This window comes from Molossus molossus, unplaced genomic scaffold (assembly GCF_014108415.1).
Source record: "Molossus molossus isolate mMolMol1 unplaced genomic scaffold, mMolMol1.p scaffold_m16_p_10, whole genome shotgun sequence".
Taxonomy (NCBI): domain Eukaryota; kingdom Metazoa; phylum Chordata; class Mammalia; order Chiroptera; family Molossidae; genus Molossus; species Molossus molossus.
The window spans coordinates 44,920,073-44,944,328 of NW_023425345.1; the positions used below are offsets into that span (position 1 = coordinate 44,920,073).

The following is a 24,256-nucleotide window of genomic DNA, read 5'->3' on the forward strand; positions in this document are numbered from 1 at the left end:
TACTTCGCTCTTGCTCAGATGTGTTTGCCATGTGCATGCATTTCCTTTTCCTTGCTGATATGGCTTTAAGTGAACTGACCAGGGAGCTGATAGAGTTGTTGTGTCAAGCGCTCTCACCAGGGGTGATTTCTGAAGGGGCTCTGTGTAGCCCAGATACAAAGCCTTGTTGTATCCAGGGAATGCTCTTGACCACTGGTTTACCTATTGGATTCATGTTGCTCGCTCATTCCTAAGGCCTAACAGCTTTTCCCCACTCCAGTAAACATGGACATCTGTGCCTCTATTTTATAAGTCCTACTTCCCACCTACAAGCAGAGGCAGTGGGCATGCAGGAGCCAAATAGTCTGTAAACAGCAGAATAAATCATGCGTGAACACGGGCCAGGAAGAAGTGGTCTGGATGTGTCTGCAAACATTTGTGTTCAGAAAGGTAGGGAGTTTATTATTTATTGTTTATTAACTACCTTCCGAAAGGGTCCCATTTACCACTAGGACCTTAGTTAGGACTGAAATGTATGTGCAAGAATTGCCCATACCAAAGTATCAGCTCATTAGTTCAAATCCAAGATAATTTGCCCTTGAAATAGAACCTCCTATTAAGATGAAGTGGTCAGTGGTACAGCATCCTCTAATTTAAAGATTTTAAAAGAACAACATAATCAGAAGGCCCAGTTTTCGAAATTGCTGCTAAAAGCCAACAAATTAGCTGGAAGGGAGGGATGAAAAGGAATAACCTCTCTTCAAATAATAAATCTACAAAGTCCTCTGCCACAAAGAAAAAAGGCAGAGCCTTGTAGTTTTGGTCTCTTCCCATGAGATAATCACTACCTTGCCAAAACTGGGAAAGGCACCCCCCCACCTCCCCCCCAAACCATCCCCAAGTGGGGAAAAAAAACATCCACTCAAACAGTTTCTACTTGTTTTTACCATATATTCCAGGGGTCTATATGGGGTTTTTTTTTTTTTTTTACATTTATACAGTTTACATTGCTTGACCCATAAATAACACTCGTAAGATTAATAGGGCCATCGTTTTAACGAATATTTACATAGCCCCACCATGCATACAGAGCCTTTTTAATATTGAAAAAAATTTGAACTTTCCATCACTAGGCAATATAAATTTGACCATCTAAACTTATAAGCCCTGACTAAAATACAAGCAATCATTCCATCCGTAAATGCTGTTTCCGGTCCCCTAACGAACCTAGCAGTGTAACAAACACCTTGCGATTCAGGGATATAAAAATATCAGCTTTAAAATCTGAACTGTACATTATGTACATTAATATTTGCACCGTTAAATTAGGAATACACTTAAGTCTATGAAATACTACATTATAAATAGCAAAGTTGGTTTTTGTTGTTTTCCCAATCTGTAGCTGGAGCTAATACAATAATACAATGTTTACCTGGCTAAGGGGGGCTGCGGGGGGATGAGGGGCCTCGTGGGATGGCACACAGTGTTGGCTGGGTCAGTGTGACTACAGGCATGCCGCACAGCCAGACAGCCCGATCGGGACCTGGGCCAACCTGGCGCGGACTGACGACAAACACTGTTGCTTTCCAAAGGTGGCCGAAGGTCTCGTTGTCTGGCATCAACACCCCTGTCCAGTCACCTTGCGGCAGTTTCTCGAGGCTTCTCTTGCAGACTGGAGACCAAAGCAGCTATGTGAAACTATGACGCACCTGACTGGCACCATCCGAGGAGGGTACACTGCAGAAACCACACCTTCTGAATGTTAATCTGACACTGTAAACAGTGGTGGTGGGGTGGGGGGCTCATTTACATGGGCAAAGCACTTTAAACTATTTTAGCAACTTTCCTATGAAAGAAAAAAGATAGGATTCAAGGTGGTTAATGGCTACGTTGAAACATGATCTCCACAGCAACGCGGTTAAGAAATAATGCAGTTTTTGCCCTTGTGTCCCTTTTTCTTCTTGGATTTCGCTGTCCCCGGACCAAACTGCGGCGTGGGGAGCGCAGACGCTGGGCTGGACAGGTCGTCTGTGTAGTAGGCGTACCGCTGGGGCCGGGGCTGGGGGATGGGTTGTCCCAGAAAGTAGCCCTCTTCTTCGGAGTCGGAGGAGGAGGAGGAGGAGGAGCACCAGGAGTCGTCGTCCTCCCCGTAGAGGCCCAGGAAGCGGGGCGCGGGGCTCTGCAAGGCGTAGTCGGAGGTGGCGTGGGCGTGCCGGCCGAACAGGGCCGCGCTCTGCGCGTAGGCCTGGATCTCCCGCGCGCTCCTGCTCTGGATGAACTTCTCGTAGTTGTCGGGGGCGTAAAGCCGCAGCCTGGCCTTGGGCGAGTGCTTCCTCTCGGCCACCAGGTTCAGGGCGTTGTCGGAGCGCGACTTCCTGCTCCGCCGGCGGCGATGGTGGTGAGAGCGGGGCCCTCTCTCCTCAAAGTGGTAGACCCGTCTCCGCGTCCTCTCGCTCATGGGGGGCTGGCGGATTTCCAGGTTGTCGTAGCCTCCGTGGTCGATGACGTCGTCGGAGAACTTGACCTGCTGGGGCCTGGACTGAGACTTGGACCTCCGGAGCACGGGCAGGTGTACCGGCTTCTCCTCGGGCAGGATTTTTTCCGGACACAGCTCTGAGCTCAGACTCTTTAGGGACTCCGCACTCCGGTGCAGCATGGAGGAGTTCAGGGTCCCCATATTGCTCATCTTCTCGCAGTCTTCCGCCTCCATCTCCTCAAAGTTTTGCAGAGAATATAACGATGGCCTCGGCTTGCTCTCTCCATCCACTGAAGCCCCTACAAGAAAAGCCGGGGCAAGATGTGATTCTCGACAATCCTAATATTCTGACAATTGTTACAAACAAGCTACTGAAAGGAAGAATTTCAAAGAAAATTCTCTGACGTTTCAACGACTGAAGAATAGCCACGAAGTACAAACAACACGCATACAGAGAGAGGAGGTCTGAATTCCGTGACCGATACAAGGGGCATAGCCTCTCTTAGGAGTCCAGTTTCTGACCCAGATATTCCAGCACATGGCATGAACAGCAACAATTTAAAAGCTCTTCATAAAAGTCTCATCATGAATTTATTCACATGACGTGTCGGAATTCTGCCTCAATCCATTAAAGCCAGACCGCTTCACGAGAGCATCCCTCAGGTCAGTCCCCTCCTTTGCACCCACATGGCCACCACTGCTGTCTCCCTCTTACACCTAGACTAGCGTCCCTTATTTTATACTGAGATAGTGGTCGCAAACCACAGCCCAAGGGCCAGGCCCGGCCTGCAGCCTATTTGTAGATAGTTTTATGGACACAACCATAGCTACTCGGTTATGCATTATCTATGGTCGCTTTCTACGATGGCAGAGTTGAGACTGTATGGCCCCAAAGTCCTATCTAGCCCTTTACAGAAGTCTGCCAACCCCTCACCTACACTGTCATCCAGCCGTTTTCCCCTTCAACCCATAAAATGACATACTACTTCCAGGTTAATCTTACTTTGAAACTTTTCCCCAAACTGATATTGTTCTTTTTCATAGGGCCCAGGCAAGTGAAGATACATGAACACAGGCCAGCAGCCAGGAAGTGACTGTAAGCACCGTGTGACTGCTGTCTGGTGGGCACTACATAACTTCCTACTTTCTAGAGGGAGCCTGTGTTTCAGCCTGCATTGTCAAGGAACGTCCAGCCCTAACACTTCATGTGTACCAGATGATGTCTAGTTTTGTTTTGTTTTGTTTTTTATCCTCACCCGAGGACATTTTTCCATTTTTTGTTCAGGTAGAGTGGGAGGGAGAGAGAGGAAGGGAGGGAGAAAGGGAGAGAGAGGGAGAGAGAGGGAGGGAGGGAGGGGGAGAGAGAGGGGGGGAGAGAGAGGGAGAGAGAGAGAGAGAAACATAGATGCAAAAGGGACACATGGAGTGGCTGCCCCCCGCACGACCAACCAGGGCCGGGGACAAACTGCAACTGAGGTACATGCCCTTAGCGGGAACTGAACCCGGGTCTCTCTGGACCGCAGGCCAACGCTCTAACCGCTGAGCCAAACTGGCCAGGGCTGATATACAGTTTTTGACAAATGTTAAATGTAGGACCTAGAAGACAGGAGGTGCTTAATAATTTAGCCTCATCCACCACTATTCAATTCTCCTTTGACAAGTGCAACGGAAATCAGGAGGGTGGCTGTCTTACCCTCCTTGCCACCGTGGCACCTGGCACAGGGTGATCCTGGCAGTGGGACGCCGCTAAAGCCTTTCCTGTCTATTGCAGAAATGTCACCTTTATGAAAGGACTGGATGTCATTACTCTGACATGGTAAAATTAGTCATGTAACAGCAACATGTTTGCAAGTGTGAGATTCAGGAGGGCTGGGTTCTAGGCTGGGTCTTGTCTCTAAAGCCCTGGTCAAATTAGGTATTTAAGCCTCTAGTAATGCAAGTTTCCTTATTTAGAAAATGCAATAGTATCCACGCTATACAGCTCAGGATCATTTTAAGGATAAAATGTGGATAACTGATTAAAGTGAAATTATTTTATAATCTGGGTAAAAAAAAAAAAATTCAGCTATTTTTGAACTATCTATTGCCACAGGGCAGTTCAGGGAAATAAAAAAAAAATGTTGAACTTATAAAATGTGCAGACTGATTTTAATAACTTGAAATTCATACAGCACAATCCAAACAGTAGTATCTTCCAGACACAGAGGTAGACTCCGTTATCGAAATCAGTCAATACTTCCTCTGTAATGTAAGAGTGACAATACCTATTCAGAAAGAGTATGTGAAGAATATGACACACAACTTGCACATTTGTTCTGCTATAGTGTTTGGCACTGGACGGAATGCCTTCATTTTCTTGGTGTTCAGTTTTAATTAACTTAGCCTCTGCTGGTGCTAAACTGTAATTTTCTGAACAGACTTTTTAGTGGCTCTTTTTTCAAATACGGCACAATCCCTAGATTACGTACCTGTGATGTTAGACAAAGCCAAAGAATCCATTGAATCCCGAACGCTCTGCTCTGGTTTCAAGTCTGACAAGCACTCCAGGGAATCTTCATACCACTGTGTTTGATCATGATTGTACCCCGAAGCCCCATGGTCCAGATCCAACTCCTGGAGCCTCCTGCTGCTTGCCGGGCCTGGGTGGCTGCCATAAGCCGAATCTCCCAGTCCATCTTGTGACTGTGCCCAATACATATCAGATTGGTATTTTTTACTTGCGAGGCTCTGGTTATTTTGCTTCAACTCAGTCTTATTTTTAACCATGTTATCAGATATCCAATGCTCACTGGCTCGAATATCGATCTCACTGGGCTGCTGCTGAAAGAGGCTTTTATCGCCAAACTTGAGGAGGAGCTGCGTCATATAATCTTCATGCTCGGCCCATTCTTCGGGGTCTTCTGGGGTTTCGTGCTCTACTCTGCCTTTCCAAAAGTCTTCATTGACAAAACTTGCTCCCTGCCTCGAGAGACTCAGATCATCCAACTTCCGAGAAAGGGTGTCGTCGGCATTGCCTGAAAGGCCAGGAAACTTGTAGTTTAGAGCAGGGGACAAGAGGAGAGACTGTCGGCACTGATCTGCCGACCGGCTGCTCTTGCCCATCCGGACACTTCGTCTGGAGTCTCTGGACCGAGCGGACTGGAACGCAGAGTCGGAGGAGTCGGAGGCATGGACGTCTTCACCGAGGCTGCATGTCTTTGAGCAATAAATCTGACCTTGTTTGGGAAGGAAGGGACACCCCAGCAGAGAGGCTTTACACTGGGCACACGAGAAGCAGGCTTCTGTAGCATGCCAGTGCTGCCCGTCATAGGTCATCTGGGCATGGTCCACACCTGTTTTGAAAAAGGACAGAACAGGTATAGTCCATCTTGAAACAAAGGAAGAAGGAAGAAACAGAAAAAGGGGTGATAGAAATGTTCTGTTTCATGGTAGGGTTGTGGGCCACACAAATTCCTTATTTGCGGATTTGCCTACCAGCTAAAATGTATTTGAAACCCCAAAATCAGTACTTGCAGGGTTTTCAAGGTCATTTGTGGCCATGTGCAGAGTGGTGAACAATTTGAGTTGACCGACATGCGTGTCCCCAGGTGAGGTAAAGCAAGGTGATGCTGTGCCTTGGTTCAGCGCTTGTAGTTTAAACAAGTGGTTTATTTGTGGTCTATTTAGTACCATGTTTTCTTCAGATTTTTATGCTTTTTGTTGCTTTTGCTATTTAAATATTCCCCAAGCATAGTGCTGAAGTGCTGTCTAGTGATCCCAAGTACAAGGAGGCTGTGATACGCCTAACAGAAAAAATACGTGTGTTAGACAAGCCTCCTTCAGGTGTAAGTTACAGTGCTGTTGGCTGTGAGCTCAGTGTTAATGAACCAACAATATATGTAACCAGGGGCTGGCAGGAACCTGTCCCTGTATTTCCCCCCTAGGAGCAGTGGCTCAGAATTCCACAGACTGTAGAATGCACATTCCTCAAATAATTAGAATTGACTACATATTCATTTGTCAAAACTCATCAAATTGAAACATTTAAGATCTGCACATTTCACTGTATGTAAATTACACCTCAAAAAATTTTTTTTTAAAAAGACCATGGACCACCACGAACAGACTTGTGGGAGTGCGACGGAGCGGCCGGGCCGGGCCGCGGACTCACCGATGTGCTCCCCACAGGTCTCGCAGTACTCGGCGTACAGGGACTCGAAGCAGCCGCAGCAGAACGGGCGGCCGTCCTTCATGATGTACCGCTGCCCTCCCAGGACCGTCTCACACTCCAGGCAGCAGAAGTGTTTCATGTGCCAGTGGCGACCCTCAGCTTCTGTGCACTCGTCAGCAAAAATGATCTTCAAGAGGAATATGAAACACGGGATGACAGAAAATCCTTGTGGGCTGTTTCGGAGGCCAAGTCACTTGACTAACCTTGTTTTTAAAAGCCTTAAGCTTTCACCTAACTTGCTTCAGCACTCAAACGAGAGCAGTAGTTGAAAATGTGGAAAGAAACTAATTGCCTGTTTAAACTTTATAAATGTCTGACCACTATGCTGTACCGCCAAAACTAATGTAATATTGACTATCAATGGTAACTGGAAAAAAAAATCAAAACAGATTTCTTCATTGGGATAATTGATGTGGCCATTATTTTGCTCCCCAATCACATTTTATTGGCATAATCTGGCAAAGAAGACATTCACATCGAAATAACTGAGTGGTCTGTGTTTTAATAGAAAACTCATAAAGACGCCTGTGGAGTCAACAGTCACAGCAGTCCGCACCGCCGTGTGAGCAGCGCGTGTACAGCTGCCGCTCCGTCGGACCTGGTGGCCACCTCCAGATTAAAGACTTAACTTTTAAAGTTTTTGGTTTCAAAAAAAATTTCAAATACCACATCATTAAAAACAAAACAAAAAAACAAGTTTAACACGAAACGTATAAAATGTATAAAAGCGAAAACTGAACATTCACTGTTACTGAGGAAAGGAAACGGGAGAAACAAAGAACAAATGCCCTGTCGCCCCCCTGGACTGGATCTTGGAACAGAAAAGACACATTAGTAGAAAAACTGGACATCTAGATAAAGCGTGTAGTTTCGTTAATGGTGTCACTAGTGTTAACTGCTTGGTTTCGATGCATTCGCTCTGACCGTGTAAGATGTCAGCACAGGGAAAGCTGGGAGAAGGGTACACAGGAGCTCTGTGTACCATCTCCAGCTTTTCTGCCAATTGAAAATGAATTTAAAATAAAAAACTCAAGAAAAAAAACATCCCTTTCATACCACCATCCCTTCCCACATGCCCCATGGGTAACCACTGTTCACTTGGTGTGTATCTATCCATACCATTTCTGGATGTGCACAAATATGTGTATAATCTTGGTCTGTTTCCCCCCTTAACAAAAATCTGCTATATACTCTTCTTGCACCTTTTCTTCTCACCATCCATCAAGAACCTCCCACTTATTGCTATGCAAAGACACCTGCTGCCCACTCTTTACTAGCTACATCTTCCATTGTATGGATGTACAGGGTTATCTTAAAAATATACAAAACAAAGCAAAAGCAGGAGCTATTTCTATTTTGCTTAGATGTGCACAGTGGAATACTGGCTTATTGGAAGCTTATTTTTCCCAGTGTTACGAGATGAACTTTTTTACCTCATCACATGCGGAACACCGTGGTTTGAGCAGCTCAGCATGGTGCCTGCCGCAGTGAATTTTTCCATCCTGATAAAAATAGATGAGGTCGACCAGCAGCTCGTTACAGGTGAAGCACACAAAACAGGATGGGTGCCAGCATACTCCAGGGCCCGCCCGCGAGGCAAACACTGCAACCTCACCTCCGTTTATCTTCAACCCACACTGAAAACAAAAAGAATGATCCTTCTTCAAGGACTGGATTCTCGGCCTTTGCCACTTGCCACTAAATCTCAAATTTGTCAGGATCGCTTTTATCTCTCCCCCCTCCTGTGAGTGATTAAGCAGCACCTTAATGCTGGGTTACATGTGCCTCTCCAATGAAATGAACAGGCCTCAGACCAACGTCCACACTAACCTGTTTCTAAGAATGGTTTCATCTGACTCACAGTAAGCGTGGTTTTCCTGAGCCAGCCTTCTGCCGGATACTCTCCCCACAGTAAGAATGGCCAATGAGGCTCTGAATGTCTTCATGTTTGCACTTTTTCAACACTAGGTGTACTTAGCACCTCCCCCCCAGCCAGACCCTAGAAAGAGCAGGAGTCACCCGATGTTCACGTAAGGGCAGACCGACTCCCCGTCAGAGACAACAGTGTAGCCAGTTACAAACATTCATCTTCATCTAATAAAGACCTCGGCTGCCTTTCTTTCGCTGAGTCTCTGGAAGCCTTCGGAGCCCACAGGTGCTGCCCTGTCCCCCTCCCAGCTCACGCCATCCACACCGCCTCCACGGCTGCTCACTCTGGAAAGGGCTACCTGTTCGCACACGGCGTGCATCACGGCTCTGGACAGAAGTTTAATCGTTCCTCTTCCCAGGGCTTCTTTCTTCCGCTGGGCACTGAACACCTGCAGTTCTTTCTTCTCCTCTTCGCTCAGAGACTGGCAGTACCGCACCTTCGCGGGAAGGGAAACAGAGGCCTCACTGGAGCACCTGCCCCCACGAGTCTCCAGTTTAAAAAGAACACCATACCTTTCAGTGATACCAAACCTCTCCAGCAAAGGAGAAAAGCAATTTAAAAACACTTTAAAAAAAAAATGAAATGTTTAATTTAAACTCTTGTCAGCAGAGACTAAAAAAACTGTAAGATGTTAACTTTTCTACAAAAGGTTTAAACTAAACTTGTTAATTGCCACTTTGGCTCCACATTCTACAGGCACTCGACTGGACCGCGGGCAGAACTCCCATAAAGCCCAAGCCTGGGACCAGGGGCGGGCGGCCCGGGGAGCCTGCAGGCCCTGGCCATTGGTGGGTGGCTGCAAACACTGTAAAAACCAACTCGTGTGAAGTTTATTGCACTGACACCCTTTTCTCTCTTAAAGAATGGAGAGCTGTATTCTCCGGCCAAATTTTAACCGAAGAAAGGCAGGACAGCCAGCGCCAGTGAGGAGCTGGGGTTTATGGGGGACATCTCAATGCTTCGTGTTTATTTTTTTAGCCCTCTTCCTGTTATTTTACCTCATTATCATGTGGTGGCAACTGGTACAAAAGCTGTTTAATTCGATGTTTCTCTCCAGGGCTGTTCACATACGGGACCTTTTCCTCTGGTAAGCAAGCAAAATAGAGCTGGATCTGAGGAAGAGATGGCGAGAAGGACATCAGCATAAAGTGAACATCTCAGCTTCTTCCATCTCAGAAAGTTACCTTTCCCCATAGGTACGAGGCTTGGGCCCTGGCAGCTAATGCGAAGACCAGCTGAGCCAACTCAGCAGCACAGCTGACCTTCCGAGAGCGGACCTCCAGCTGCCAAACTGCTCTTCAGGAATGTAATTTGTTGTGACAATTAGGGCCGTCATAAATTACACACCATAAAACATGCACATTTAACGCCACAATTCCTCAACCAATCTCCCCGGGGTCAGCCAGGAGAGGGTCCTCGGTGAACGCTGCAAGGGGCCACACAGGCTGCCTGACACTGTCCCAAACCCGGCCAGCACACAAACACGCTGAATTTGATCTCTGAATGTTACAGTTACAAAGACAAAAGCTGTTTTGTTACACTCTGTAAACTCTCCCTTATCAGGTTCTCTCCAAGCGTCGGCTTTCTTTGCTTCCCTGGGTGTTATTTTCTAAATACTTGGAGTCAATTTCCCCAAAGAAACTGGAGGGGAGCCATATTGAGCTATAGTTGGTTCATTCTTAAAGGAAAGCTATTTTCTCCTGTTGTATTTAAAGGAACATAACACAGTGCTGAGAAAGAAGGAGAGGGATTCGGGAGAGACAGACAGGAAATGGGGGTTGGGGCCTGTCCACTTCAATATCTCAATATCTCACAAAACCCCCCTACCCTAAGCTGCAACAAGGGGTTCTTTATTGATAAACAGCTTTCCTAACTGGTGTTCCAGCACTCTCCCCTCTCCCCACTGTATCAGCTACCGCCGTTCTTACAGTTATAAACACTTACTGAATACACGTGTGCCAGGTAGTATGCTAGGCCCTAGGAGATGAAGGAGCCCCTATTCTCAAGAGAGTTCCCCTCATACAGGAAACAACCATAAGTCAAGCAACTGCATACCCAGTTGGCACCTTTTATTGCAAACGACGCCTCAGCCCTTACAATATTTATCACCTGCAATTTTTTTAACAAGTTTATCATTATAAGGACATTGGGAAAATAAAAATAGGCAGATAGGATGTTCTCATCTTCCTTAAAATAACAATACAAACGAAGCACAAAATCAGCTCTTCAGTTTTAATGTTCAAATCCATACTGTGTGGTGACATTCTTTTTTGTTTCGTTAATCCTCACCCGAGGCTATTTTTTTTCCCATTGATGTTTAGATGGGGTGGGGAGAGAAAGAAAGAGAAACATCAATGTGAGAGAGACACATCGACTGGCTGTCTCCTGTACACTCCCGAGCGGGGGCAGGGCTTGAACCTGTGACCCAGGTACATGCCCTTGACCAGGAACAGAGTCCTCGATCCTTCAGCGTAGGGGCTGACACTCTAACCAGTCAGCCACACCAGCCAGGGCAGTGACAGATTCTTTTATGTTCAAGGTTATCAAAGGTCAAACGTCTAAGCAATGACGCTTCAGATGGTTCCTTACAGCTCTGTATTTCCTCTCTCCCAATGCAAAAGCATTGCTGAGAGCTGGCACGGAAATTTTCCTCTTTTACTACATTTTTGTTACTGAGGTTTTTAAAAAGGTTAAATTCCTCTCATTCTCTGCAAAGGGACTCGTCAGAAATCCATATAGCAATTGCATATGCAGGACTCTGGATTTCATTCATTAGAGCATCCTTCTAGGACTTCTGGCCTGAACAGCCCAAAAGGGATAAAAAACTTTCACTGAGAAACTAAGGTATGATCTTAAAAAGCAGAACTGTAAAACCATCCAAAGAAGAGTGAGGACTGAGGAGATTAGCATGTCAGTGTGGCAGTAATGTTCTGTAATTTTTTTAAAGTTCTCTAAAAATCTTAAATCTCATGGAAAAACACAACACAGGATGAGTAGGTTCCCACCTGCTCTGGTCGAAGTCCTGGGGGCACCCAGGCGTACTCCTCCAACGCACAGCCAGAATCATCGTCTGATGTGGAACTTCTCTGGCACCCAAAGGCGAGCTTGCTCATCTTGGGCTCCATCTCCAAAGGCATAATACAGTTCACCACTGGTGTTCTCAGTCACAGGACATCAAACAATGGCTGCTGTGGACAACATAAGAAAAAATTAAAAACCTGAAGCTATTGCTCTTACCCTCCAAGAACTTTTATGGAATGCTTGTTTACACACCGCGGGGCCCTCGAAAGTTCCGTTTACTAGTTCACCAGCCCCAGCCCCCAGGCCCACTGAAACTTAAAATCTAGAGCTCCACACTTCAGAAACAGCCCCCTTTCCAGCTCAGCATTTCAGAGAATGCCACCAAAATTAGTTTAGTTACAGCTGCCCTTGAAAGGTGCTTCTCTACACGATAATTCATTGGAAAGGTTCAAGAAAATTGCTTTGCCCTGGCTGGTGCGGCTCAGTGGACTGACCATCGTTCCATGGACTGAGAGGTCCCAGTTTGATTCCCAGTCAGGGCACATGCCCAGGTTGCGGGCTCGATTCCCAGAGGGGGGTGTGCAGGAGTCATCTGATAGATGTTTCTCTCGCACATCGATGTTTCTATCTCTCCCTTCCTCTCTCTCTAAACAGAAAAATCAATAAAACTTATTTAAAGAAAACTGTTTTGCCTGACACATCAGATTAAATATCCCACAAATGTAATCCTGTGAAGTCCCGTGAGTTGAAGAAAGGGGGCAGGGCACCTCCTCCCGCCGTGCCCACTGTGTGCCATGAGAAATGGATCGAAACCCCTCGGCTCCCACATTTCCCCATTAGTCTTCCCTTCCAAGGCACGGCTGCCCGCAGAGTGGGTCCACTGGGCCCAGCTGCTTAGGTTTGTTTTAGGTGGCTAATGAAAGTCTTGAGACACTGCACTTAGTTTACTCATTGAGGAGAAACAGCACAGTTAAATCTGCAAGGCCTCACTATCGATGAGCTGCCCTCAGCCAGACATTCATTAAAGAGTTCCTTCAACAAACAGCAATTGTATCCATGCATGAGGTTAAAATAAACCCCCACCCTGGCCGGTACCAAAGGGTCTTGGGTTCAGTTCCGTTCAAGGGCATGTACCTGGGTTGCAGATTCAATCCCTGGCCCGGTCAGGGTCATGCAGGAGACAACCAATTGATGTCTCTCACATGGATGTTTCTCTCTCTTCCCCTCCCCCCCTCTTCCATTCTCTCTGAAAACCAATGGAAAGTTATCCTCAAATGAAGATTAACACATAAATAAATAAATAAATAAATAAATAACAACAAACCCCACCCCTGGCAACTATTAGTGATGAACTGCTGCATGAGCACTGTTGGTGACGAACTGCACTGTTACAGGTAGACACTGAAACGTTTTGCAGTACCTACTGTGTGCGAAATACTATCATATCAGCCTGCTATTGGGCAAATTGAGATGGAAGTCCAGGTCTTACGAAAGTCCCCTCAGATGAAGAGCTATTAGAGGTGTCAAGGGAACAGTCCCTGCCCTACTACCCAGGAACTTTGTCATCACCATTCATGTTCCTTAAAAGTTTCTTCTAATTTTTAAAAATCATCCTTCATCCCAAGGCCCTAAGAAGAATCAAAGATACAAGACTTTCAGAATCAGATGCAGCTTTTTATACCAAAAAAAGAAAATTACAGGTAATTAGCCCAACCCAATTTTAGAGAAAACAAGGCTCGCGGAAGTTAAGGGACTTGCCCAAGGGTCACACAGCTAAAGTAAGGCAGAGTCTGGTCACACTACGCGTCTGCCACATCAGGCTTCCAAAAAGTATTCTGCCTTAAAAAATCCCTTTGTTTGCTTAAACAAATAGGAAAAACCTAAACACTTTCAGCCCGAGACTAAGTTATTTTCCAGGGACTACCTCAATGCAACTCTAACTATTTACCATGTCAGAAAAGGTTACCTATTAAAACCTATGATTATCGAAAACGTCTACATCAAAGAACATGCAAAAATGCAAGCAGTAACAGTTCACAAGTGGAAGGCCAAACACCCAATGGCTGCGATCTGTACTAGAAGTGACACCACACAGTAGATATTATTCCAACTAATAACTTCAACTTTCATTCACCCTGAACAAAAAGTAAAGATGACCTCATTTCCTACACTACCAGTGGGAGGTTATGACCTTTAAAACAAACTCTCATTTCACACAGGTGCAACTCATTCATGTCTTGACTTAGGAAGTGCACTGCTTACTCCTCAATAAAAGAGAATGTGTTAATAACAGAACATTTCTTGGATTTAGTCTTTTGCTTTTGTTTAAAAAAAAAAAAGAAAGAAACACACACAAAGAAAAGCCAAACCAACAACTCCCATATGTTGAAGAAGAGAACCAGAGGTTAAGAATTTAATTAGTGACTCGAAAACCTCCACCAGGAGAAGGGGTGTGTTCAATGCAATTTAACCTGAATCATCAAATATACATATTTGTTCCTTCACAAATCTGGTTGAGGTGGAAGACTAAGGCACCTACTCTGCACACACTTAGAAAGAACATTCATATTAAACAGAACTTAAAAATTAGATGTCACGATTTTATAAAACAAGAGAAAATGCCACCAATGAAGACAAACCCTGGATTTCCCAAGGTCGCACAAAGGTGTAGACTGCTGAAGATCCAAGTTCCTTTTACAGCTGTATTCCTCAGGTAGCCCTTTGTGAGACATGTACAGTAAATGACTGTCCCAATCAAGGTGAACCACCTCGGCACTGAAGGCCACACCGCCCACCTGCCTGTCACCTGAAGTGCCAGCCACGGCTCAGGCCTCCAACCTGCACACATTCCTTCCGGCCTCTCCACAACCTAGACTGAGGACCTCAGTCCTCAACAGTGTGGCCAGAACAACGGAAGGAACCTGAGTGACAGTCGCTTCACCGTAGGCGCCGCTTGCAGTTTCATGTGTTGGCACTCAGACAACGAACACGGTCCTCCGGGCCTCGCCCGTTAGTGTGATGGCATTTAATCACCGCCTCCAGCAACCCAATCAGGGTGTATCTTGTTTAACAGAGGAGACAGCCTCAGAGTGATCTGCCACAGGTCAACTGTCCGAGGTCAGCAAGGTAACTCGCAGCGCCCTCAGAACTGGCCTGTGATCCTAAACCCCGACAGCTCCACGCTGCCCCCTGAAGGTGGAGCCTGATCACACCACTTTCCCTTCTTTGGTGAACTAGCCACCAGACTGCACTGCAGGTCATAGGACATAACTGGAGGGGCGTCCACTCTGCCCAGAGAAGGCATTTTAGGGAGAAGATGGTTAAAGGGCTTATAACAATGCAATGGCCTCATGGGTTGCTGCTTCAGAGTTTATTCTTTGGAGAAAGCCTCTTTCTTTGTCCTTTATATCAGAGGATAATTACATAAAATGACAAAACATTACATTCAGTAGGAAGTTCTCAGAGCTGACCATAAAATAAACATTAGAAAAACAGAAGTTTTAAAGCGTGACCTCCACTTACCAGGTTGCAATAAAACATGAGATTCTACTAGCTACTGTTGTTCTTCACCTGATAACAAAAAAAAAACACTTGAATTTGGATTACTTTTTTTCTTTTTTTAAATGGCTTGTACTTGCCAGTGGACCCAGAGTCGATCTGAAGGCATCATTGCCTCCTACTGCACTGTATGAACGCAGCTCACTGCTGGGCTTGTTCTTGTACTTGCAAAAGGTTACAGTAATAAAAATAAATAAAACTATGATCTCATAGCCCGGTCAGTGTGGCTCAGTGGTTGAGCATCAGCCCATGCCCCAAGAGGTCACCAGTTTGATTCCCAGTCAGGTTGTGGGCCCGATCCCCAGTGAGGGGCATGCAGGAGGCGGCCAATCAATGTTCTCTCTCATTGATGTTTCTCTCCTAAAACCAATAAAGAAAAAAAATATATGATCTCATAAACATCCCTTATGTAGGCATTTACATTACTGTATGGCATTTGCGTTGACAGCACCAAAGGAGAGGAAGCTGACCACTACTTATGCTCTGGTCATGATGAAGGGCCTTCCTACTGACTTGTAAATGTGACTGTGTGTGGTCTGCCAAAATACCTCCTCTTAGGCCAAACATGAAACCATGGGTGAATTAAATCTGATTAACCAATTCCATTCATTTCATTTCCAGGTGTTGTCTCGTAAGGTTAATCATGTGAAAGGGAAATAAATCAGGTTTACAAATGGAGTGATGATACAGGGTGAAACATTTGTTCAAGTTGTTTCCCCTCACCCCCCAGATGGCTTGGTCCTGGGCCCCTGTCCTTTATTTACTTTGTATTTTATTTATTTTTTAAAATAATTTTTATTTTGCTGTAACTTCAAACTTCAGAAAAGCTGCAAGAGCAAGCAAGTCCCACACAGCCTTTACATTTCGCTTCATCTGCTTTATCACCCTTTCCCCGCTAGCACGAACACACACACACTATTTGAAGGTGGGTGTTTCTTACATTCTCTTACCTAACCACAGTTCAAACATAGCTATGTTTGTTTTGTTTATTTATTGTTAATCCTCACTCGAGGATATTCTTCCATTATTTTAGATGGAGTGGAGGGGCGGGGGGCGGAGAGAAAGAAATATCTATGTGAAAGAGACACATCGACTAGGTTGCCTCCCACACGACCCCGACCCTGGACTGGGATTGAACCCGTGACCCTTCGGTGTGCAGGCCAACGCTCTAACTGCTGGGACAAATGGGCCAGGGCAGAACATTTTTGTTTAAAAAACAAACAATGTGCAAAGCATCATGTTAGATGGTGGAGAGAAACTGAATAAAAAGCCCAAATAGTTCAAACCGTAAGTATTCTGTGATTATGGGGAGCCAGGTTTATTATCTTGGTCTTGAAATGCTGTAATAAGCTAGATGAACTTAATCAGACATGAATGACAATTATGCTTTAACCAGTTCTGTACCAGGTCTGTCCTTGCTAAGGAAATGAGTCAGTAAGGGCCCCACCTCTCCACTATCTCTTTATAATTCTGGAGGTCAGTCAGTCTTATAATTCAGGGAAAACAAGTAAAAGTTTTCAGGGTTGAGTTTGTTCATGGTTCCAGAGTCTGACCATTAGGGAAATGTGAGAGGAAGCAACACCTTTAAGATGGAACACCACCAACAGAGATGGCACTGAGGTCAAGCACAAAGAGCAGGTAATTGAATTAAATGCAAGGAAGTTATGGTATTGCAGGTACTATTTTGAAGAGAAGACTAAAAGCCAACCACAGGAGTCAAAGGAGAGAAATGAAACAGAACGGAGAGTGGACACAGGGGAGGAGAGAAAGAAGTCTGAGGTTGGGTAGAGATGAGACACTCTCTTCTTAGAAAGACAAGGATTATCGTGGGAGTAACTTCATGCCAGTCACACAACACAGAGTAGAACCATTTCCCTTCTTTGTCCTTTTTCTTCCTTCTTCTTCAAAACAGTTCAAGAGCTACTTCTTTCCATTTAAAAAGACCAGAGACAAACAGCTCTCAGATGTAGGACTTCTCCATCATCATAATTGTCAAGAGAACATCTGACCCAAGGGAAGAGCAATCCTCAGCCCTGAAGTCTTCATGCCTTTGACAAACCACCAAACATCTTGGGACCTGATTCTTTAAAAATAGCAACAATTTTCTTTCCAAAGATGGTCTAAGGATATAAAAGAGCTTTAAAGAAGAAAAATGAATACAAAGAATTAAAGTCACTATTGATGTGTACCACTTGGCATTGTTAACTTCCACTGTGACTACACAGAGTTCCTTGAAGCTGCTCAGCAACATCTGGAATAAGAACAACATGTTAATAGAAAAGACCGAATGTTGACATGTGAACATGTGAGTTTCATTTTTTTTTTTTTTTTTAAGTTTGGGAGGGCTATTGCTTCCTGTGGAGCAAATAATTTTGCTGAACTATTGGCTACTATTCCCAGCTCCCTTGAAGTCAGCTTCTAACCAATCCCTCCATACAATTTCTAACACCAGTACACACAGTGCATATGCAAGCACACGCAAACACATGCAGGCACGTGCACACATATGCAGGCACACAGCATGTATAATGGTCTACAGAGCATGGCAGGCTCTTTCCAGCTGTCTTAGGTAAAGCAACAACTGTAAGTTCCCAGCATATGCTTGGTTGTGAGGTAGTACTTGTTATCCCAATTAGAGTACGGTTTCATTCATGATGCAATGAGAGGTTTCTTATAAAATGTACTGTCTAGATGCATTTCCTTTTCTCTCTCTCCTTCCTTCCTTCCTTCCTTCCTTCCTTCCTTCCTTCCTTCCATCCATCCATCCATCCATCCATCCATCTTTAAAGACCATTACTGAATGGTCTGGGAAATATCAGAAAGAAGGCAACTGACATCTATTCCATTAAAAGCCAGAACTTAAAAAAAAAAGTATCCATTGTGATGAGAATGTTTCCAAATTCCATTATACATCCTCTTGCTTTCTTTAGTGGTGGTATGTGTGTAAATTATATGTGATTTAGCCTTTGGCTGATCATTTGTTTTCACGTTGAGTAGAAAAGGAACAGTAGAAAGAACACTGGCTTCAGGATTCAAGAACAGAAATTCTAATCCAGCCATCCAACTAGGTGTGACCTGAGAACGTAGTTCCTCGCCTAGAATACAGGCAGGTTCAAGGGCTACCTCACAATGTAGAGCTGATGGGCAGAAGGGCGTGGCCCTGTGACAAAGATGGTTGGCAAATTTTTAGAGGCTTTTTTCCTCTCCCTGCTCTCATAATGTTTGGATTCCTGCTACTTGAGTCTTTTCTCAAATAAGAAACCTTTTCCCTTTGCCCACAACCAACAACCTCCAAATCTTTTAAAATGTGTTCCTTTCAATATTCTGTAAATTAGGCAACTATTCTTTGAAAAAGTTTGTCTGAAAGTATATACAATAATTATGCTGTGGGCAAGGGCACAGGCATTCCTCCCATGAGCACAGTAATCACTGGTTAAATAAGATAACATACAGTATGTGAAGGTGTTCTTCTAATTAAAAAGCAGCTTTATTATTTTGCGATGCTATTTTGGTCATTTGGAGACAATTTATTTTCTAGTGAGCTGTGTGCTGCATCCGGGATAGCTGAGGATTATTATTTTGACTGCCCTTGACATATATATATAAAATGAAGCCTTTACTATTTTTCCCTAAAAGGCTTAATAAGTCAGCACAGCCCTGGCCAGTTTGGCTCAGCAGTTAGAGCGTCAGCCTGCAGACCTGGGAGTCCCGGGTTCGGTTCCCACTAAGGACATGTACCTCGATTGTGGTTTGTCCCCAGTCCCAGTTGGGGTCGTGTGGGTGGAAGCCACTCAATGTGTCTCTCTCACATTAATGTTTCTCTCTCTTTCTTCCTCCCTTCTCTCCCTCCCGCCCTATCTGAAGATAAATACAAAAATGTCCTCGAGTGAGGATAAAAAAATAAAGAAGTCAACACAGTGTATGAAGGTCCAGAGGCAGTACAGAGTTGACAGTTTCACTGAATGACAGATTCTCCCAAAGCAGCAACAATAGACAGCAATGGCTACACTGAATAACATTTTCCTTCTTTTAAAACAAACAAAAAAAAAATGTTTTTTCTTTTATTGATTTGAGAGAGAGGAAGTGAAAGGGAGAGAGAAAGGTAGAAACATCGATGAGAGAGAACATCGACTGGCCGCCTCCTGCAAACCCCCCACTGGGGATTTGGCCCACAACCTGGGCATGTGCCCTGACCGGGAATCGAACTGGCGACCTCTTGGTACAAGGTCAACGCTCAACCACTGAGCCACACCGGCTGGACTAACATTTCCAAGTAGTGCACATCAGGCAGAAGACTCTGCAGTCAATCCTACAGGAAATGGGAAAGGACCAAAGGCATGTGGGAAGGAGGGTGCCACTCCTGGTCTTAAGGAGAACTGACAGGACAGGAAAGAGAAAGGGAACCTGCGAAGAGCCTATTAGCCCATTAACACCGAGAGGGCCTAACCATGGTGGCCTGGGGAGAGAAGTAAAAGGAACCAATAGAAAGGGAGAAACTGGCTCAAAGATAGTTTTGCGTCTGAGGTGACTGAAAGACTATGATATACCAATATGGATATAGTCCACAGGCAAGTCAGATGGAGAGATGGTTTGAGGAGAATGAATTCAATCAGACACACATTGAGGTGACAACTGTACATCAGTTCTGGTATGGTTCCTATATCATTCGTCACTGTCCTGGATCAAGTCACCAAATCAAACCAAAATCATGTAAACAGAAAACAAAATAATTTTCAGTGGCTGCCACTATAAATGAAGTCAAAGGGCATACTCCTGAGTACAGATACTTTCCCCAATGTAATCACACTCTTGTTCCTACTGTGAAGACTCCCCTGGCATGGTAAGATCCCGATGAATAAGCAATTCTCAGGTGAACATGCCCAGGGGACTCAGAAGTCCTTTGATCATCGCAAACCAGAGCAGATACTGATTTGTGAAGTCAGTTGGGTTAACATTCCCTAGGTGTCCCCTGCTGTTAAGTGCCATCAGTGGACCACAAACTGCTTAACAACTTCTTTGTTAAACTGCTTGTTAACAAGAAGGTGCAGATCACACATACCCAATCAAGTTCCTCTACTTCTAGGCCAAATATGCAGGTGCATTGAACTTAACTACAGACTAATTTGGTAGTACAGAAACCTGTAACGCTTCCATTCTTCTCAATACACAAAATATAACCCTTATTTCCTTGTTTAGGATGTCCCTAACTTCAAACTCAAAATAAATAAATAAAAGCCTGAGACCTATAAAAGCCCTAGGTTAGCAAAATGAGTACAATCAAAATTTAAATTTCACAGTAAAGAGACACTAAACTGTTATTTCTTTCAAGTTTTCACACATCCAAAGAGCACTCTGCTAAAGACAAAAGTCACTGCTAACAGCATAATCCAATTTTGCTTATGTTGAAATGAACTGTAAAGATAACTGTAATAAAAAGTAAATACATTTTCTAGAGAAAATTAAAAATAACATAATGACTGGATCTGAAGATATTGCTTACAAAACATTCCTTTACTATGAAACTACTTTGTACTTGCATGTAGTGGCATTAGGCCATGTGCCCTTTGGCATTTTCTGTATTTTCCAGGTAAACTTCCATCCAACTTGTACATTTTTCCAGCAACTGAGTGGCCTGTCATGTACCATCTGATTGCCAAGAAGCTATCCATTTTTCCAAGAGGAAATGTGGGCTCTGCAGGGCTTCCAGCATTCTGATTTCATGCACAAATACATTCCACGACAGTAAGACAGACTGCTTAACAAAAGGAGGAAACATGATGACAAAGCGTGGTCCTTTGCCAGAGCGACGCTTCAGGGGTCAGGTTATTTGGCTGTAAACCGGTATATAAAGACAAAACACAAAACGCATGCTGTGGTATGAGGCGCACCACGCACGGCACTGTTCCAATGAACTCATTATTTTTCCATAATGGGGAACGCAGGTCTTTTCTCAAAATCGTGTTCCAGTCTCCTATTGATTTTCTGAATTTCTATTTTCAACCGCGGCCCAAGGAAACGGCAGCCAGACTTGACTCCAATGTACACAGAGACTCGGGTTTCACCCTGTCACCTGTTGGCTCCTGAACAACACTCCTCTTTGTGAAACTTACAGCACTCATTTGAAACAAGTTTCCAGAGAAAACACTTCAAGAAAGTGTTTGAGAAGTCACAAGACTCGAATTGTAAAAACAAATTCCACACATAGCCTGGTTTGTACTGACACAGATTAATGTGAAAACCCGAGCTTTTGAAAAAGGGGGTGGGGAAGGGGGCCGGAGGGAAAGGATGTCACCTTTCTTCGGGTAAATTCAGCGCGGCCGTCGAGGATCCGCTGGGTCAACCCAAAGCCCGCCTCAGAAGAGACACAGGAGCAGGCGCAAGCGCCCCCTGCGCCCCGCAATCCCTGCCCTCCGTGCGGCGGTGGCCGCCAGGGCCGCCAGGGGGCGCCTTGGGCCGCGGGTCGCATCGGTCCCCGACCCCCTCTCGGTTTCCCCGGCCTTCCGCACCCAGGGGCCAAGCGCAAGACCCACCGATGGGAGCGAACCTGTCCCCCGCGCCGACGCGAGGTCCACCGAGAAGAGTCCCCCCCACCCCCGGTCTCCGGGGACAGAGTCGCCTTCGAACCCCCTACCCACCTCCAGAAGAAAGCCTCGCGCCGTCTCTCGGCGAAACGTCACCTCCAAGGACGAGACACCCCGCGAACGGACAGCGGTGCCGAGTGGCCCCACGTCTATCTCCCAACTTCCGACGAGAAGCCCCCTCCCCGGGGCGCCACGGACGCGCGCCCCTGCAGACCTCGGCGTTCAGCCCCGCCGCCCGACCGCCATCAAGCCCCGGGGCTCAGGCAGCGGCTCCCACCTGCGGCCGCGGGCAGGGGGCCGAGTGCGGCCTGCAGCCCCTCCGGCCGGACCCCCGCGGGGCCCCTCGGCGCGCACTGGCCGCCCACCCGCTCTGCGACCCGCCGAGGCTGGCGGCCGCGCGCGGTGCCTCCCGAAGGAAAACAGGGCTGGGCGCCCTCCGGGTCACCCTCGCCCACCCATCTCCGGAGGAGACCCCAGCAGCGCGGGGACGGCGGGGCCGGAGCAGCGAGCGCCGGGCCCCCATGAAACCGCAGCGGGCCGCACGCCCTGTCTGAGCGCAGCGCTGGCCCCGCCCGGCGGGCGAGGGGTCGCCCCCGCCCCGCCGTGACGCACTCTCCCAGGCCTGTCCTCGCCGAGCCCACTTTCGGTGCGACGCGGTGGTTCTCACCCCTGCGGCCCCCAACCGACCGTGGGGGTCGGCAAAAGGTCCGCCGGCTCTGCCGAGACCCTCTGTCCCCGCCGGGGTCGCTGACTCTGCTCCCTGTGTTAGAGTCGCCTCGTTCGGGCCACCGCATCCCCCACGCCCCAGCTCTGCGTCTCCCCAGGATCCTCCACCGCGGAGAGACAAACCCCGTCTCTACTCCGCTCCGGAAGCCCGCCTGGGACCGTCCTTCAAAAGTAACCAGAGCCCGCATTAAAAAAAAGTAACCGTTTCGCTTCCTGCTGCTCCCACCTTCGGCGGAGCGCGGCGGGCCGGCCGCCCCACTCGCGATGCCAGCCGGGCTCGGTTCCCCGCTCCGGTCCGCAGGAGGCGCCTGCCCAAGCTGATCTCGCCGCCTCCCTCTTTCCAGGAACTGTCACTGCTGACCATGCCCCTGGCAGGTCTCCACGAGGTCCTGCGAGCACGTTATTCCTCGAAAAGCTACCCACCCACTTGGCCAGCCTCGCGGCTCCAGCACCTACCTTCGTCCACCCGCTCCATTGCCGCGAGCCCCAGTGAGTGGAGCAGCCGCGAGGCGAATACCCAAGACGCTTATGTAAACTTCCCCCTCCCGCAGGTGCACGCGCGGACCACAAAGCTCTGGGAGAATATGCAAAACCACCTCTTAAAGAAATCATCTCCACTCTACCCATAACAATGATGTCAGCAAATGGCACGTTTAACCAAGTTCTCCCTTGGAAGGGCTCATTAACATATGAATTCTCTCCGTAGGACTTTTCTTGCATTTCGAAGTGATTCCTACTGCTTGGCGCAGGAGATTTATTTTTATCAGTAAATAACAACAAAAGAAAAGGAGCCAGGTCACGGGATGCACTTAATCAAGTACAGGAATAAGAGTTTTCATAAGTAGGTTAAGTGAATATCATTATTCAAACCCAAGAACATGCCCCATACTTGAGGGTAATCTTGTTTCTGAGCTATTTCTAGGTACACTAAGAGAAAGTGAAGCGTGGCATTAGGTGTCCACAGAAAGGACTAAGAAAAGCAAAAACGGAACCATAAAGCAAGCTCAGAAAGAAATGACAGATTAATATCTGCAGCAGAGTGAATCTCTTCTGAACTACGAATTTTAATTTCTGCAATACCCTCCTTATCACATGGTAATAAAATGCTAAGGGAATGGAGAGAAACGTAGGCAATATTTAAGAGCTTTGCCATTTTATAAAAGGCTAGCAAAAAAAAGCAACTTAAAATGGTCAAATTTCTTTAGTATCCTACTTTTATTTTTGGTTAAGTAAAAGAAATTCTTGTACCATCAGGATTCCTTGGCAGTGGTTTGCAACATACATGTTTCTACAGAATACAACTGAACAATACTCCATTGTAGCTGTGATTTAAAAATACACAAGTCGCCATAAATAGAGCAGTCAAGTAAATAACTCTGGCCAATTTCTGTTATCTCCAGCGCTAAGCAAGGCAGCCGGAGAAGAGAAGTTGCTTGTTTTGTTTTGTTACTTTTATAGTGACAGAAACAAACAAACAAATGTTGTAGCTCTACTGGTAGGCTAGTTTGGAAACATTGATTGAGATAACAGGATTTGGAATTCAAATTGACTCTCTGTTGGGCAGTATAGATTCTAGTTTTGAAGGCAGTTCCCAAACAGCTCTAAGATAGAGATCCTCTAGCCTTCCGGTGGTGTGGGGATTTGTGGGAGGGCGGGGAGGGGACTTCAAAGGTCCTCTGTGGAGCTGTGAAATTAACCATGAATACCTAGGCTACATTTCCTTTTTCCTATTCCATTCTGTTTGGGCTTCCTAAGGGAAGTCATCAAGTAACAGT

At 46.1% G+C, this 24,256-nt stretch overlaps 2 protein-coding genes across 2 annotated transcripts; one reads left to right on the forward strand and one right to left on the reverse strand.

The window, feature by feature from the left end:
• Nucleotides 1-1,035: 1,035 nt before the first annotated feature.
• Nucleotides 1,036-22,486, reverse strand: PRICKLE1 (prickle planar cell polarity protein 1). Its single transcript, XM_036251786.1, has 8 exons — nt 22,423-22,486; nt 11,601-11,783; nt 9,594-9,707; nt 8,894-9,031; nt 8,099-8,302; nt 6,606-6,792; nt 4,924-5,787; nt 1,036-2,754 (listed from the first exon to the last, which is right to left on the reverse strand). The coding sequence occupies exons 2-8, from the start codon at nt 11,730-11,732 to the stop codon at nt 1,898-1,900; spliced, it is 2,496 nt and encodes an 831-aa protein (XP_036107679.1). The 5' UTR covers nt 11,733-11,783; nt 22,423-22,486; the 3' UTR covers nt 1,036-1,897.
• LOC118623694 (synapsin-1-like) lies at nt 20,858-22,280 on the forward strand. The gene is made up of 2 exons (XM_036251516.1): nt 20,858-20,916; nt 21,431-22,280. The coding sequence occupies exons 1-2, from the start codon at nt 20,858-20,860 to the stop codon at nt 22,278-22,280; spliced, it is 909 nt and encodes a 302-aa protein (XP_036107409.1).
• Nucleotides 22,487-24,256: the final 1,770 nt, after the last annotated feature.

Bases quoted from the DNA above. Each gene is read 5' to 3' on its own strand.
- LOC118623694 (XM_036251516.1), top strand. From the start codon at position 20,858: ATGTGGGCTCTGCAGGGCTTCCAGCATTCTGATTTCATGCACAAATAC. The intron at 20,917-21,430 runs GTAAGACAGACT...CTTTTGAAAAAG, and splicing joins CACAAATACATTCCACGACA to GGGGTGGGGAAGGGGGCCGG.
- PRICKLE1 (XM_036251786.1), bottom strand. From the start codon at position 11,732: ATGCCTTTGGAGATGGAGCCCAAGATGAGCAAGCTCGCCTTTGGGTGC. The intron at 9,708-11,600 runs GTGGGAACCTAC...TCTCTTCCTCAG, and splicing joins CAGGACTTCGACCAGAGCAG to ATCCAGCTCTATTTTGCTTG. The intron at 9,032-9,593 runs GTAAAATAACAG...CTTCCCGCGAAG, and splicing joins TGCCACCACATGATAATGAG to GTGCGGTACTGCCAGTCTCT.